We start from the raw sequence: 16640 nt of genomic DNA on the forward strand, positions 1-16640 counted from the left end.
CAGCTTTCCCTGCTGCCCTGTCAGCCCATAACTGGGAAGATTTACCATTCAGAAACCAGGAAAAGCTGGGTGACAACCGATATGGCCTCCTTTACAGTTCCCACCAGGTTGTCACCCAGACTTTCCAACAGATGTGCAGATTGAGGCTCATAGACATTAGATGGCCGTTTCTGTCTTTGGGAAAGCTGGGTGACAACTGATTTGGCCTCCGTCACAGTTCCCACAAGGTTGTCACCCAGCTTTCCTAAACTGTGTAGGATTCCCTGCTGCTCTGTCGGCACGTAAGTAGGGAGATTTACCATTCCAGAACCGGGAAAAGCTGGGTGACCACCAGTCAGACTACTGCCACTGCTGCAGGAATCATCATCCAGCTTTACCGCCAGTTTGCTCCCCCGCTATATCTCTGTTGAATCAGTTCTTGGGAAAGTTGGGTGGTAGTAGCTGGTATTTTTGGAAATGTTGGGTGATAACCAGTATGGCCGCGGAGTGGTCACCCAGCTTTCCCAGGCTCTTCGTGCAGAACTAGTGAGAGTTACCGTACAGAATCCAGGAAAAGCGGGGTGACAACCAGTGTGGCTGCCTTTGCAGGTTGTCACCCAGCTTTCCCAAAAAATGTGATAGTAATGGCAGCACGGATGTGTGCGAGAATTCAGAAGAGGACAACGTACACCTGGTGCTGATCGTTTTATTTGTTGCACAAGGGCCCCGGCGCCTGTGGGGCCCCTAAGACCACATACAAGGACAGCAGTACTACACATGGGCATCTTCCATCATCACACTGGCCCCGCTGCCGCCCCTAGCGATCGGTCTCATAACTGATCCGTGATCATCTTTAGGATAAGCTGTGAAGAAAAGGGGTGCGGATAGGTAAACAGGTGACTACCTATGCCTCAGGCTCTGCTACAGCAAACTCGGCTCTGCTACATCCCTACCTTCTCTCAGTGACTCACCTGGGTGAGGACATACTCTTCTTGAGATAGCTTCTCTATGACGTCGAAGTGGTCGGTCCCGTCTACGTGTACGTAGGAGACGCTAAGTCCCGATGCCTTCAGGCTCTGAGAGGAGAGGGTTAAAAAATGACTCCACTTTCCCAGATCCCTAAACGTCAGAGGCTACGCAGTGATGAATCTGCCCTTACTATACTGCCCCATCTAGGCAGCTGAGTGCCAAGTCCAGGATGGGCGGCCAGAATCCTATGGGCCCTATACAGATGCAGAACAGCGCCACCTTTTAATGCAGGTTGCCCCTGGTATTGCAGCTCACTTGAATACTGCAGCTGATTTCAACTAAACCGGGCGACATTCTTTAGGGACGCCGTTTTTACGCCATTGCGTTAAGGCCCGCCCCTACCCGGGCATAGACACAAGTATAGGCATGCATGGGTCCTTGTCCCCACGACCATCCTGACCTGGAAATAGTGCTGCGACTGTCTGTGAAATTCCGGAGAGTCATGCTCCGCCACTGCGATGACCACACGACAGTTCCCAGCCTTCATCTGACCCACATACTGTAAGGGGCTGTTCTTTAGCGCCACCTCCCTGTGAAAACAAGCGGAGGACATGACTTAAAGGCGCCGCCCCCTGTCCGCAGGTTGTGTCTGGTACTGCAGCTCCTTAGAAGTGAATAGAGCTGAGCTGCAGTACCGCACACAACCTGTGGACAGGGGTGATGCTGTTTTTCAAATAATAAAAAAAATACCCTTTTATAATTTTGATGCATGATGACACCTCTAGGCCCTCGCTATTACTCCGGGCCCCTCAGGGCCCCATCTGCCACAGAGATATAGCTGTGCTGCTGAGGAGGCCATGGGTGACATAAAGCGGTCATCATGGGGGCAGGGATTATCTGTAATCCCATTGAACACTGCAGAGGCTGATAACAGCGGACAATAGACTGCATTCAGCAGCACATGCTTCTTTAGGCGGAGCGTCCCTTTAAGACAGAGGAGACTAGTGGATTCCTGCTGCTGTGATGTCAGCGCTATAAATACAGACGGGAAGCCGCCAATAAACCGACGCCGCTCGTCTTGTGACCTGGAGGTAGATAATGTGTCAGTCATCATGAGCAGAGCAGATCTCTCCACTGCTGATAGTTTGTTACAATGTATTTCAGGCTGTTTAGCTCAAAGAGGATTTTCTAGACTGGATGCAACTGTAACAAACCCAAGATATGTATAGATATACTGTGTACAACATGGTCTCTGTTCACTGACAGCTTGCAGAAATCTTATAAAACACAGTAACTAATTAGCTCTAGACTTACAGTGACATCTGCAGGGCATCGTTCACATAGGTATGTATGATAGGCTGCAGGTCATATACTCCACTCACCAGGACTGCCCCTGCAAATAGAGGGAAGGGCATGAGAGGCTGAGGCTACACTCCAGGTAGCAGCAGAATAGTGAGTGCAGCTCTGGAGTATAATACAGGATGTAACCCAGGATCAGTACAGGATAAGTAATGTATGTACACAGTGACTCCACCAGCAGAATAGTGAGTGCAGCTCCGGAGTATAATACAGGATGTAACTCAGGATCAGTACAGAATAAGTAATGTAATGTATGTACACAGTGACTGCACCAGCAGAATAGTGAGTGCAGCTCTGGAGTATAATACAGGATGTAACTCAGGACCAGCACAGGATAAGTAATGTAATGTACAGTCATGTGAAAAAATTAGGACACCCTTTGAAAGCATGTGGTTTTTTGTAACATTTTTAATAAATGGTTATTTCATCTCCGTTTCAACAATACAGAGAGATTAAAGTAATCCGACTAAACAAAGAAAACTGAAGAAAAGTCTTTTCAAGATCTTCTGTAAATGTCATTCTACAAAAATGCCTATTCTAACTGAGGAAAAAGATAGGACACCCTTGCCCCTAATAGCGAGTGTTACCTCCTTTGGCTGAAATAACTGCAGTGAGACGGTTCTTGTAGCCATCTACCAGTCTTCGACATCGGTCTGAGGAAATTTTACCCCACTCCTCAATGCAGAACTTTTTCAGCTGTGAGATGTTTGAGGGGTTTCTTGCACGTACAGCCCTTTTCAAGTCACCCCACAGCATCTCAATGGGATTCAAATCTGGACTTTGACTTGGCCATTCCAGGACTCTCCATTTCTTCTTTTTCAGCCAATCTTTGGTTGATTTACTAGTATGTTTTGGGTCATTGTCATGTTGCATGGTCCAGTTCCGCTTCAGCTTTAATTTTCTAACTGATGGTCTCACATGTTCTTCAAGCACCTTCTGATACACAGTAGAATTCATCGTGGATTCTATGATGGTGAGCTGACCAGGTCCTGCTGCAGCAAAGCAGCCCCAAACCATGACACTTCCACCTCCATGCTTCACAGTTGGTATGAGGTTCTTTTCTTGGAATGCTGAGTTTGGTTTACGCCAAACATGTCCTCTGCTGTTGTGTCCAAATAATTCAATTTTGGACTCATCTGTCCAAAGAACATTATTCCAGAAGTCCTGGTCTTTGTCAACTTTATCGCTGGCAAATGTCAGTCTGGCCTCGATGTTTCTCTTGGAAAGCAAAGGTTTCCTCCTTGCACACCTCCCATGCAAGTTAAACTTGTACAGTCTCTTTCTGATTGTAGAGGCATGTACTTCTACATCAACAGTAGCCAGAGCCTGCTGTAGTTCTCGAGATGACACTTTAGGGTTTTTGGATACCTCTTTTAGCATCTTGCGGTCTGCTCTTGGGGTGAACTTGCTGGGGCGACCAGTCCTGGGCATGTTGGCAGTTGTTTTGAAAGCCCTCCACTTGTAGACTATCTTCCGGACAGTGGAATGGCTGATTTCAAAATCTTTTGAGATCTTTTTAAATCCCTTCCCAGACTCATAGGCTGCTACAATCTTTTTTCTGAAGTCCTCTGACAGCTCTTTTGCTCTCACCATGGTGCTCACTCTCACTTCAACAGTCAGGAGCACACCAAACTAAATGTCTGAGGTTTAAATAGGGCAAGCCTCATTCAACATGCAGAGTAACGATCTACTAATTATGTGCACCTGGTGTGATATACCTGTGTGAGATCTGAGCCAATTTAAGAGGGAATACATGTGAGGGTGTCCTATCTTTTTCCTCAGTTAGAATAGGCATTTTTGTAGAATGACATTTACAGAAGATCTTGAAAAGACTTTTCTTCAGTTTTCTTTGTTTAGTCGGATTACTTTAATCTCTCTGTATTGTTGAAACGGAGATGAAATAACCATTTATTAAAAATGTTACAAAAAACCACATGCTTTCAAAGGGTGTCCTAATTTTTTCACATGACTGTATGTGCACAGTGACTCCACCAGCAGAATAGTGAGTGCAGCTCCGGAGTATAATACAGGATGTAACTCAGGATCAGTACAGAATAAGTAATGTAATGTATGTACACAGTGACTGCACCAGCAGGATAGTGAGTGCAGCTCTGGAGTATAATACAGGATGTAACTCAGGATCAGTACAGGATAAGTAATGTAATGTATGTACACAGTGACTGCACCAGCAGAATAGTGAGTTCAGCTCTGGAGTATAATACAGGATGTAACTCAGGATCAGTACAGGATAAGTAATGTAATGTATGTACACAGTGACTCCACCAGCAGAATAGTGAGTGCAGCTCTGGAGTATAATACAGGATGTAACCCAGGATCAGTACAGGATAAGTAATGTATGTACACAGTGACTCCACCAGCAGAATAGTGAGTGCAGCTCCGGAGTATAATACAGGATGTAACTCAGGATCAGTACAGGATAAGTAATGTAATGTATGTACACAGTGACTCCACCAGCAGAATAGTGAGTGCAGCTCTGGAGTATAATACAGGATGTAACCCAGGATCAGTACAGGATAAGTAATGTATGTACACAGTGACTCCACCAGCAGAATAGTGAGTGCAGCTCTGGAGTATAATACAGGATGTAACTCAGGATCATTACAGGATAAGTAATGTAATGTATGTACATAGTGACTCCACCAGCAGAATAGTGAGTGCAGCTCTGGAGTATAATACAGGATGTAACTCAGGATCAGTACAGGATAAGTAATGTAATGTATGTACACAGTGACTGCACCAGCAGAATAGTGAGTGCAGCTCTGGAGTATAATACAGGATGTAACCCAGGAGCAGTACAGGATAAGTAATGTATGTACACAGTGACTCCACCAGCAGAATAGTGAGTGCAGCTCTGGAGTATAATACAGGATGTAACTCAGGATCATTACAGGATAAGTAATGTAATGTATGTACACAGTGACTCCACCAGCAGAATAGCGAGTGCAGCTCTGGAGTATAATACAGGACGTAACTCAGGATCAGTACAGGATAAGTAATGTAATGTATGTACACAGTGACTCCACCAGCAGAATAGTGAGTGCAGCTCTGGAGTATAATACAGGATGTAACTCAGGATCAGTACAGGATAAGTAATGTAATGTATGTACACAGTGACTCCACCAGCAGAACAGTGAGTGCAGCTCTGGAGTATAATACAGGATGTAACTCAGGATCAGTACAGGATAAGTAATGTAATGTATGTACGCAGTGACTGCACCAGCAGAATAGTGAGTGCAGCTCCGGAGTATAATACAGGATGTAATTCAGGATCAGTACAGGATAAGTACTGTAATGTATGTACATAGTGACTCCACCAGCAGAATAGTGAGTGCAGCTCTGGAGTATAATACAGGATGTAACTCAGGATCAGTACAGGATAAGTAATGTATGTGCACAGTGACTCCACCAGCAGAACAGTGAGTGCAGCTCTGGAGTATAATACAGGATGTAACTCAGGAGCAGTAATGGATAAGTAATGTAATGTATGTACACAGTGACTGCACCAGCAGAATAGTGAGTGCAGCTCTGGAGTATAATACAGGATGTAACTCAGGATCAGTACAGGATAAGTAATGTAATGTATGTACACAGTGACTGCACCAGCAGAATAGTGAGTGCAGCTCTGGAGTATAATACAGAATATAACTTAGGATCAGTACAGGATAAGTACTGTAATGTATGTACACAGTGACTCCACCAGCAGAATAGTGAGTGCAGCTTCGGAGTATAATACAGGATGTAACTCAGGATCAGTACAGGATAAGTAATATATGTACACAGTGACTGCACCAGCAGAATAGTGAGTGCAGCTTCGGAGTATAATACAGGACGTAACTCAGGATCAGTACAGTAGTGTGGCTCTGGATAAGTAATGTAATGTATGTACACAGTGACTGCACCAGTAGAATAGTGAGTGCAGCTCTGGAGTATAATACAGGATGTAACTCAGGATCAGTACAGGATAAGTAATGTAATGTAATGTACACAGTGACTCCACCGGCAGAGTAGTGAGTGCAGCTCTGGAGAATAATGTATTTTTATGTACATTACTTCTATATGTAACTGGATAATGGTGGACATATATTTTAAGACTGACCTTTAATACCTGCTGTCACCCCATACTCCATCCAGTCCGTGCAGAGTGTCATGGCTACAAGGTGGGCTCCAGCAGAATGGCCACACAGGTAGACTCCACTGCAGAGCAAAATGCCTGACATTAACAAAAAGTATCATACAAGAAAAGATGAGGGCAAAGGTCGACCCTCTGATAGGTGCAGTACCAGGTATGGCGGGGGCAGATCAATCCCGTGCTGATTCTGGTCATGATATATCTGTATAGGGGACAGCTCTCTGCAACATCGCCTGCACAGGCATAGAGTTAGGTAATAACGTTCTGTCTGCCCACAGCCACCACTAGGGGGAGCTGAGGAGCTTACCAAAGACAGATTTGTTAGTGAGCTCAATAGGACCTATGGTTTATAATTGTGTGAGCTCCCCCTCCTGGTGACTGCGAGCAGCAAGAAATGTTATTATCTAACTATGTCAGAAAGCTATGTGTCAGAAAAAAAACTTCAATAACTATAAAGATAGGTTATGAAATTAATCAGCACAGGAATGTGGATATATTCACATAACGAAAAGTTCTGCGACTTTCTAATATATCTGAGGTTTTGATTCTCTAATCTGCTTGCTGTCAGTGAATGAGAAGTTTACATTTGGAGGCTGCAAACTTGTAGAGACCTAACGTTTCTCTTATTGTATGTAGTCTAGATAATCATCTGCCAGCGACATACATCAGCAGCTCAAATCCTTTTCCTGGTAGTTTGTTGCAATGTATCAGTGCAGGTGAAACATATCAGCCTGAAGTCTTGGGGATTGTCTAGACTGGATACAACTGTAGCAAATTCTCATCTGTGAGAAGTATTAGGTCAGGGCTGTTTTTCAGAATTTGGATGAAACCATAACCCCAATCATTGACAGCAAGCAGAGGTCTTGAAATATGAAAAGCATGAACATTCCTAGTATATTGTATTCTTCAATATGAGTGGCTGCAGCGCCACCTGCTGTCAAAGCCAAGTCAGACAGGCGCAAGAACTGAACCCAGAAGAGTCCCTCTCGTCACACTTGAAGAAAACAATCCGAGTCTGGCATGTAAAGAGTTAACCATTGTCACATTGCATAGACCAATCTATGTTACTGCCACATGTGTGACCATAAGAGCCTGCATCGGGCACAGCCCCTGGAGGGCCAACTTACGTATTCTGCGGGTAAAGCCTTAGAACTGCGGCAATGCTGCATCTGACCTGCGCCACCATTAGATCCATGTCACCTGAAATAATTGACAGGTAATACTATTAGCCATGCTTTACACTGCAGCCCTGCTTGGTCAGCCAGAAGTCAGCACAGAAAGGTAATAGACTACAGGTATCAGGAAACTGCTAAACCTAGACTTTGTGCAGTGACCATGGAAGGCACAGGGGCGGCAGGTCGTCCAGGAGAGGTGGCACTGCCCGGCCTGTGCGCCAGAGGGCGAGAAGCAAAGGGAGAAGTCACGGCCACTACTAGGGACTAATTATACGTCCACTGTACGGCAGTACTCAGTATATCTGGGCAATGTATGTACAGTTGTGGCCAAAAGTTTTGAGAATTACATAAATATTGGAAATTGGAAGAGTTGCTGCTTAAGTTTTTATAATAGCAATTTGCATATTCTCCAGAATGTTATGAAGAGTGATCAGATGAATTGTATAGTCCTTCTTTGCCATGAAAATTAACTTAATCCCAAAAAAACCTTCCCACTGCATTTCATTGCTGTCATTAAAGGACCTGCTGAGATCATTTCAGTAATCGTCTTGTTAACTCAGGTGAGAATGCTGACGAGCACAAGGCTGGAGATCATTATGTCAGGCTGATTGGGTTAAAATGGCAGACTTGACATGTTAAAAGGAGGGTGATGCTTGAAATCATTGTTCTTCCATTGTTAACCATGGTGACCTGCAAAGAAACGCGTGCAGCCATCATTGCGTTGCATAAAAATGGCTTCACAGGCAAGGATATTGTGGCTACTAAGATTGCACCTCAATCAACAATTTATAGGATCATCAAGAACTTCAAGGAAAGAGGTTCAATTCTTGCTAAGAAGGCTTCAGGGCATCCAAGAAAGTCCAGCAAGCGCCAGGATCGTCTCCTAAAGAGGATTCAGCTGCGGGATCGGAGTGCCACCAGTGCAGAGCTTGCTCAGGAATGGCAGCAGGCAGATGTGAGCTCATCTGCACGCACAGTGAGGCGAAGACTTTTGGAAGATGGCCTGGTGTCAAGAAGGGCAGCAAAGAAGCCACTTCTCTCCAAAAAAAACATCAGGGACAGATTGATCTTCTGCAGAAAGTATGGTGAATGGACTGCTGAGGACTGGGGCAAAGTCATATTCTCAGATGAAGCCTCTTTCCGATTGTTTGGGGCATCTGGAAAAAGGCTTGTCCGGAGAAGAAAAGGTGAGCGCTACCATCAGTCCTGTGTCATGCCAACAGTAAAGCATCCTGAGACCATTCATGTGTGGGTTGCTTCTCATCCAAGGGAGTGGGCTCACTCACAATTTTGCCCAAAAACACAGCCATGAATAAAGAATGGCACCAAAACACCCTCCAACAGCAACTTCTTCCAACAATCCAACAACAGTTTGGTGAAGAACAATGCATTTTCCAGCACGATGGAGCACCGCGCCATAAGGCAAAAGTGATAACTAAGTGGCTCGGGGACCAAAACGTTGACATTTTGGGTCCATGGCCTGGAAACTCCCCAGATCTTAATCCTATTGAGAACTTGTGGTCAATCCTCAAGAGGCGGGTGGACAAACAAAAACCCACTAATTCTGACAAACTCCAAGAAGTGATTATGAAAGAATGGGTTGCTATCAGTCAGGAATTGGCCCAGAAGTTGATTGAGAGCATGCCCAGTCGGATTGCAGAGGTCCTGAAAAAGAAGGGCCAACACTGCAAATACTGACTCTTTGCATAAATGTCATGTAATTGTCGATAAAAGCCTTTGAAACGTATGAAGTGCGTGTAATTATATTTCACTACATCACAGAAACAACTGAAACAAAGATCTAAAAGCAGTTTAGCAGCAAACTTTGTGAAAACTAATATTTGTGTCATTCTCAAAACTTTTGGCCACGACTGTACAATTTCTGTTATCTTCATCTAGATAGATAGGAGATGTCTCTACCTGAGAGGAAGATGAGACACCATGGACTATTATACCCCCATACTGCCCCTTTAACCCAACATCCACCCCCTTTAATTCTCACATCAAACCCCCCTCTACAATACCTATTATTTATTTTGCTTTGGCAATGCTAAATGTTTTACTTGGACGTGTCAATAAAGCTTTATTAAATTGAATTGATAGGAGATATGAGATAGATAATAGATAATAGACAGATAATAGATAATAGATAGATAGATAGATGATAGATAGATGATAGATAATAGATAGATGATAGATAGATAATAGATAGATGATAGATAGATAGATAATAGATAGATAATAGATAGATAGATAATAGATAGATAGATAGATAGATGATAGATAGATAATAGATAATAGATAGATAATAGATAGATAGATAGATAATAGATAGATGATAGATAATAGATAGATGATAGATAGATAATAGATAGATAGATAGATAGATAGATAATAGATAGACAGATAATAGATAATAGATAATAGATAGATAGATAATAGATAGACAGATAATAGATAATAGATAATAGATAGATAGATAATAGATAGATAGATAATAGATAGATAGATAGATAATAGATAGATAGATAGATAGATAGATGATAGATAGATAATAGATAGATAGATAATAGATAATAGATAATAGATAGATAGATAATAGATAATAGATAGATAATAGATAGATGATAGATAATAGATAGATGATAGATAGATAATAGATAGACAGATAATAGATAATAGATAGATAGATAATAGATAATAGATAGATAATAGATCATCACATTGGTGATTAGAGAACACGGCCTTTGATTTACATTTTCTGGGAGTGCGGTGGAGTTTGGATGTTGATCTCTTCCGCAGCCGCTGGCACACCGCTACTACTTTTACTGCTGTGGAGAACGGAGCCGGGGAGAGCTATGGCTGGAGACCTCGGGTTTCCCGGGGTCCGTGCACCACCAGGCGCAGCTCCCCGCCTCTCCCATTGAAGTGAATGGGAGCACACGGCGCATGCGCGGCCACCGCTCCCTTTCTTTTTTATGGGGCCGACGGAAATAGCCGAGCCAGCGCTCAGCTATTTTTGGCGGCTCCATAGAAATGAATAGAGGGCGGCTGCGCATGCGCGGTGCGTCCTCCTCAAGTTTCCCCGCTCTGTTCTCATTGTAGGTGCGGGTCCCAGAGGTCAGACAATGGGAGCATATCCTTTAAGGATTATCTAGAATAGATAGACAGACAGATGACAGACGGATGGATAATACAGATATCTCACCTTTTGGGGCAATATCATAATCCATCACCATCACAGCAATCCCATGAGACAGGAGCGGGGCAGCCATGAAGCCGGACTCCTCTTTGCTGGAGGAGGATGACTGTGGTTATAATACCTGGTAGAAATCAGCATTACTAACCCCATCATGAGCCCCTGAGATGTGAGACGTGCTCATCAGCGCCCCCCACCTGCCCTATGGATATAGATAGAGGTCAGGGTCTCACAGGTCCCCCCTCCGCACCTTACAGCACAGTGTGAAATACCGCAGACTGATGCTACCCCCCCCCCCCCCCCCCCCAATGTGCAGCCGGGGGTTGTTTAGACTGGATACAACTGAAGCAAAGTCTCAGCTGTGACAAGTGTGAATGTTTGGATGCAAACAAGAATGTCCCCATGACTGAACTGTGCAGGTGGCGATCTTGAGAGAGAAGCAGGTTCTTCTAGCAGCACAGAGTATTTCAGGAATGCAGTGATTTCAGGAGAGGTACTGAGGACAGGGCTGAATATAACAAGTCCGAGTCATGATATGAGGAGGAGAACCGCAGACTTGGGGATACCTAGTGAAAGGAGCAGGGTCTCTAGCAGCACAGAGTATTTCAGGAGAGGGGTGTGATCATCTAGTGGGTGTCCCCTCAGTGCCTTGATGTGAGGGGGGGGGCAATAGAGATAAGCTGGAGGTGCTGACAATGAGATACATGGTGGAAGGAGCAGAATACACAGCAGCACAGAGTATTTCAGGGAGGTCACAACGTAAGAGTTATATAGTGAAAGGCGGTATGTTACCCCTGTACTGTGATGACTGGCGATGAGGATGGCAGCGCATGGTGACCACCTCTGCCATCTGTGTGCTCTTTACCTCAGAAACTGCCAGTATCCTCCATGGACGTACACCAGTATCGGGAACTCTGTAATGGAAGCAATGGGGGACATGACTCAGTAGGGCAGCCTGCTGACCGCTCCATGCACATGTATACTCAATTCGGCTGAGCATGCATGTGTTCTCAATAGTAAGAGAGGAGGAAACTCCTGCCAGATCGAAACGATTGGGCAGTAAAATTCAACATGCCCGATCCTTCTTTCCTCTGTTGGGGGAAATTCGGAGGGCCCCCATACACTGTGGATGTGGGTGCAGAGTCCACTTACTGGTTGGCTCTCCATCCGGTAGATACAGGTCCATCTTCTCGCTGTCACTGTCGCCATATGGTATGTCCAGTGCGGTCCGTGCCGCGGCCCGAGATACTTCTGTGCCTTGGATGATAAGTACAGTAAATATACAGCCCATATATATATATATACACATATACTGTGACATCATACCTTCTGTCAACTCCCTCACGTGCGCCTCAATGACGGCATCTCGGTCCATACGATGAGACCAGTGACTAGGTGAGTACTGATGCTCCAGCTCCTGAAAATACAAAGCGTATGGTCTGTGCTGAAGTGCTCTGTGCTGCTGGGGGGCCTTAAACCTTCCACTATGGCACTAAACCTGTAACCTTACAACAGATCAGCGCGCTCATCTTCTGAAATACTCTGTGCTGCTGAAGACCCTGCTCCTTCAACTGTGTAACTCTCAGTCTATGATCTCTCACAATATAAGTACAGCCCTCTCCTGAAATACTTTGTGCTGCTGAAGACCCAGCTCCACCATGTAATTCTCAGTCTGTGACCTCCCACAAGATCAGCATGCTACTCTCCTGAAATACTCTGCACTGCTGAGGCATCTTCTCCTCCCATGATATAACTCTCAGTTTTTTGCCTCTCACCACATCAGCACACTCCTCTCCTGAAATACTCTGTGCTGCTGAAGACCCTGCTCCTTCTTCCATGCAGCTCCCAGTCCATGATCTCTCGCTAGTTTTCCTTCTGCACGTGGCATGTAGCCCTGTCCTCACTAACATCACAGGAGCGAGAGGTTACTGATGATCTTAAATACTCTGTGTCACTGTGGGATCCTTCTCCTTCCGCCATGTAACTGTGAGTCTGTGAGATCCCATTTTTGTCATGTGCAGCTCTCTTCCCTAATATCACCACATAGGAAGGGTCACTGCCCTCCACAACATCAGCATGCTCCTCTCCTGAAATCCTCTGTGCTGCTGACAATCCTGCTCCACTATGTAAGGCCTCATGCACACAAACGTATTTTCTTTCCGTGTCCGTTCCGTTTTTTTTGCGGACCGTATACGAAACCATTCATTTCAATGGGTCCGCAAAAAAAAAACGGAAGTTACTCCGTGTGCATTCCATTTCCGTATGGCCGTATTTCCGATCCGCAAAAAAATTAGAACATGTCCTATTATTGTCCGCATTACGGACAAGGATAGGACTGTTCTATTAGGGGCCGGCTGTTCTGTTCCGCAAAATACATACGGTCGTGTGCATGAGGCCTAACTCTCACAATAGAAGTACAGCCCTCTCCTGAAATCCTCTGTGCTGCCGACAACCCTGCTCCACTATGTAACTCTCCGTCTGTGAACTCCCACAAGATCAGCATGCTTCTCTCCTGAAATACTCTGTGCTGCCGACAACCCTGCTCCAAAATGTAACTCTCAGTCTGTGACCTCCCACAAGATCAGCAGGCTCCTCTCCTGAAATACTCTGTGCTGCCGACAACCCTGCTCCAAAATGTAACTCTCAGTCTGTGACCTCCCACAAGATCAGCACGCTCCTCTCCTGAAATACTCTGTGCTGCCGACAACCCTGCTCCAAAATGTAACTCTCAGTCTGTGACCTCCCACAAGATCAGCAGGCTCCTCTCCTGAAATCCTCTGTGCTGCCGACAACCCTGCTCCACTATGTAACTCTCCGTCTGTGAACTCCCACAAGATCAGCATGCTTCTCTCCTGAAATACTCTGTGCTGCCGACAACCCTGCTCCAAAATGTAACTCTCAGTCTGTGACCTCCCACAAGATCAGCAGGCTCCTCTCCTGAAATACTCTGTGCTGCCGACAACCCTGTTCCAAAATGTAACTCTCAGTCTGTGACCTCCCACAAGATCAGCAGGCTCCTCTCCTGAAATACTCTGTGCTGCCGACAACCCTGCTCCAAAATGTAACTCTCAGTCTGTGACCTCCCACAAGATCAGCAGGCTCCTCTCCTGAAATACTCTGTGCTGCCGACAACCCTGCTCCAAAATGTAACTCTCAGTCTGTGACCTCCCACAAGATCAGCAGGCTCCTCTCCTGAAATACTCTGTGCTGCCGACAACCCTGCTCCAAAATGTAACTCTCAGTCTGTGACCTCCCACAAGATCAGCACGCTCCTCTCCTGAAATACTCTGTGCTGCCGACAACCCTGCTCCAAAATGTAACTCTCAGTCTGTGACCTCCCACAAGATCAGCAGGCTCCTCTCCTGAAATACTCTGTGCTGCCGACAACCCTGCTCCAAAATGTAACTCTCAGTCTGTGACCTCCCACAAGATCAGCACGCTCCTCTCCTGAAATACTCTGTGCTGCCGACAACCCTGCTCCAAAATGTAACTCTCAGTCTGTGACCTCCCACAAGATCAGCAGGCTCCTCTCCTGAAATACTCTGTGCTGCCGACAACCCTGCTCCAAAATGTAACTCTCAGTCTGTGACCTCCCACAAGATCAGCAGGCTCCTCTCCTGAAATACTCTGTGCTGCCGACAACCCTGCTCCAAAATGTAACTCTCAGTCGGTGACCTCCCACAAGATCAGCAGGCTCCTCTCCTGAAATACTCTGTGCTGCCGACAACCCTGTTCCAAAATGTAACTCTCAGTCTGTGACCTCCCACAAGATCAGCACGCTCCTCTCCTGAAATACTCTGTGCTGCTGTGGCGCTTCACAGGATCAAATGAAACGTTATCGGAACAATGGCTGCCTAATACATAGAATATGGAAGCGTGTGCGGCTGGCGCTGCCATATGATGGGCACCGCTGTCCTGAGAGGTCATACATGCCTCATATACTAGGACTCACCATTTACCATTATGCCCCCTTGTGGCTAAATGAATTAAAAAAATAAAAATTCTGCAAATTATGGTAAAACTGGTCAGGTAGTGGTGCTGACTGGCAGTCAGCCCGGATGACGCGTGTCCGGGTACTTCGCCCTTTGGTTATAAAGGTTTACATCACTGGTATCAGCTGAGCGGGTGTCTACGGTATATATAGCTTTATGTCACCTCCGTCCTCACCTCCTTCCCCAGCTTGCTCCAGGTCTCCTCCATGTTTCTCTGTCGCCAGGACTATGACCGGTGACGAGGAGTTCACTACACTCCGCCGCCCCCCGCCCAACGCCAGTGAGAACAGCAGCTTACTGGTCATTTCCTGTGGACTCCCCTGCAATGTTCTATAGGAGCACTCCTTTGGCCTGTGTCAGGTGAATGGCTTGGAATCCAGAGCACCATATGGCGGCACTTACAGCTCTCTAGCAGGGAGTCTGTTCGGCCCATGAGGCCACGTTCACACGGTGGATATTTCCATATGATAGATCTTCAACGGAACTGACTTGAATGGGTCCGCGATCTGCAGGATTCGGCTGAAGATAGGACATGGACCCAAAAGCCCACGGAAGCGCTTCCAATCCGTGCCTCCGCTCCATATCTTGCGGAATGCGCACCCATTCAAGTCAATGGGTCTGCATCCGTGATATGGACTTCACTCGGCCAGTGCCCGTATATTTCGGAACCGCTGTTTGCACATGGGCACGGACAGCTTGCAGTCGTGTAAACGAGCTCTAAGATTGTCCTCAGTGCCACCTAATAAGAATGATGCCCCTTAGTGCCTCTCGGACAGTATGATATCTCCTTGGTGCCCTCCACCTGGTATGATGCCCTCTCACAGAATGGTGCTCCTTTAGCGCCCCTGACACAGTAGGATGCCTCCTTAGTACCTCATGATGCCCCTCAGTGCCCCCTCACAGTATAGTGATCCCTTAACTGCCCCCAACACAAAGTGATGCCCTCTAAGTGCCCCCTCACACAGTATGATGTCTCCTTTAGTGCCTCCCCTCAGAGTGATGCCCCCCACTCTGTATGCTGTTCCCTTAAATGCCCCACTAAGAATGATGTCCCCTTAAGTCCCCCCCAGACAGTATGATGCCCTTTAAGTGCCCCCCACACAGTATGATGCCCCCTTAAAAGCCCCCACACAATATGATGTCCCCTTTAATGTCCCCCTTAGAATGATGTCCTCTTAAGTGCCCCCCACACAGTATGACGCCCTTTATGTGCCCCCCACACAGTATGATGCCCTTTATGTGCCCCCCACACAGTATGGCGCCCTTTATGTGCCCCCCACACAGTATGACGCCCTTTAGGTGCCCCCCACACAGTATGATGCCCTTTATGTGCCCCCCACACAGTACGATGCCCTTTATGTGCCCCCCACACAGTTTGACGCCCCGTTAAGTGAACCCCCACAGTGATGCCTCCAGTGTAAAGACGTCATGTTCCCCCCTAACGAGCGTGGAGTATGTCCGCCCTGTGGTGCGTTGTCTGTGGCTCAGCGCAACAAGTGAGATGACATCACTACACGGCACCTGCCAGTGCTGAACTGGGGACAGCAGGGGAATGGACCCCTGAAGTGAAAGAGAGCACACTGCGCATGCGCTGTCTACCTCCATTCACTGTTGTGGAAATGCAGAGCATGCTGCGCAATCACTGTGTGCTCTGCTTCACTTCAGGACCCCCGTTCTGGAGACAGGAGCGGGTCCCATAGGTGAGACCTGCACGTGTCACATATCCTAGCGTATGCCACCAATGTATGAGATGAGAAACCCCTTTAAGGATTTTTTATAAAATCTGAAACGTGTAAGCCATTCTGTGCGCTGGATAT

At 46.2% G+C, this 16640-nt stretch overlaps 1 protein-coding gene across 3 annotated transcripts; it reads right to left on the bottom strand.

The window, feature by feature from the left end:
* Positions 1–650: 650 nt before the first annotated feature.
* Positions 651–15120, bottom strand: AFMID (arylformamidase). 3 transcript variants are annotated; one of them, XM_040437808.1, is made up of 11 exons: positions 14999–15120; positions 12158–12248; positions 11984–12088; positions 11697–11745; positions 10841–10926; positions 7585–7657; positions 6425–6522; positions 2263–2341; positions 1409–1538; positions 951–1055; positions 651–842 (listed from the first exon to the last, which is right to left on the bottom strand). In XM_040437808.1, the coding sequence occupies exons 1-11, from the start codon at positions 15029–15031 to the stop codon at positions 810–812; spliced, it is 882 nt and encodes a 293-aa protein (XP_040293742.1). In that variant the 5' UTR covers positions 15032–15120; the 3' UTR covers positions 651–809. The 3 variants fall into 3 exon arrangements, with proteins under 3 accessions (XP_040293742.1, XP_040293743.1, XP_040293741.1); XM_040437807.1 differs by lacking the exons at positions 651–842; positions 951–1055; positions 1409–1538 and adding an exon at positions 1555–2033; XM_040437809.1 differs by lacking the exons at positions 651–842; positions 951–1055; positions 1409–1538; positions 7585–7657; positions 10841–10926 and adding an exon at positions 1548–2033.
* Between the last annotated feature and the right edge of the window lie 1520 nt (positions 15121–16640).

This window comes from Bufo bufo, chromosome 6, assembly GCF_905171765.1.
Source record: "Bufo bufo chromosome 6, aBufBuf1.1, whole genome shotgun sequence".
Lineage (NCBI taxonomy): Eukaryota > Metazoa > Chordata > Amphibia > Anura > Bufonidae > Bufo > Bufo bufo.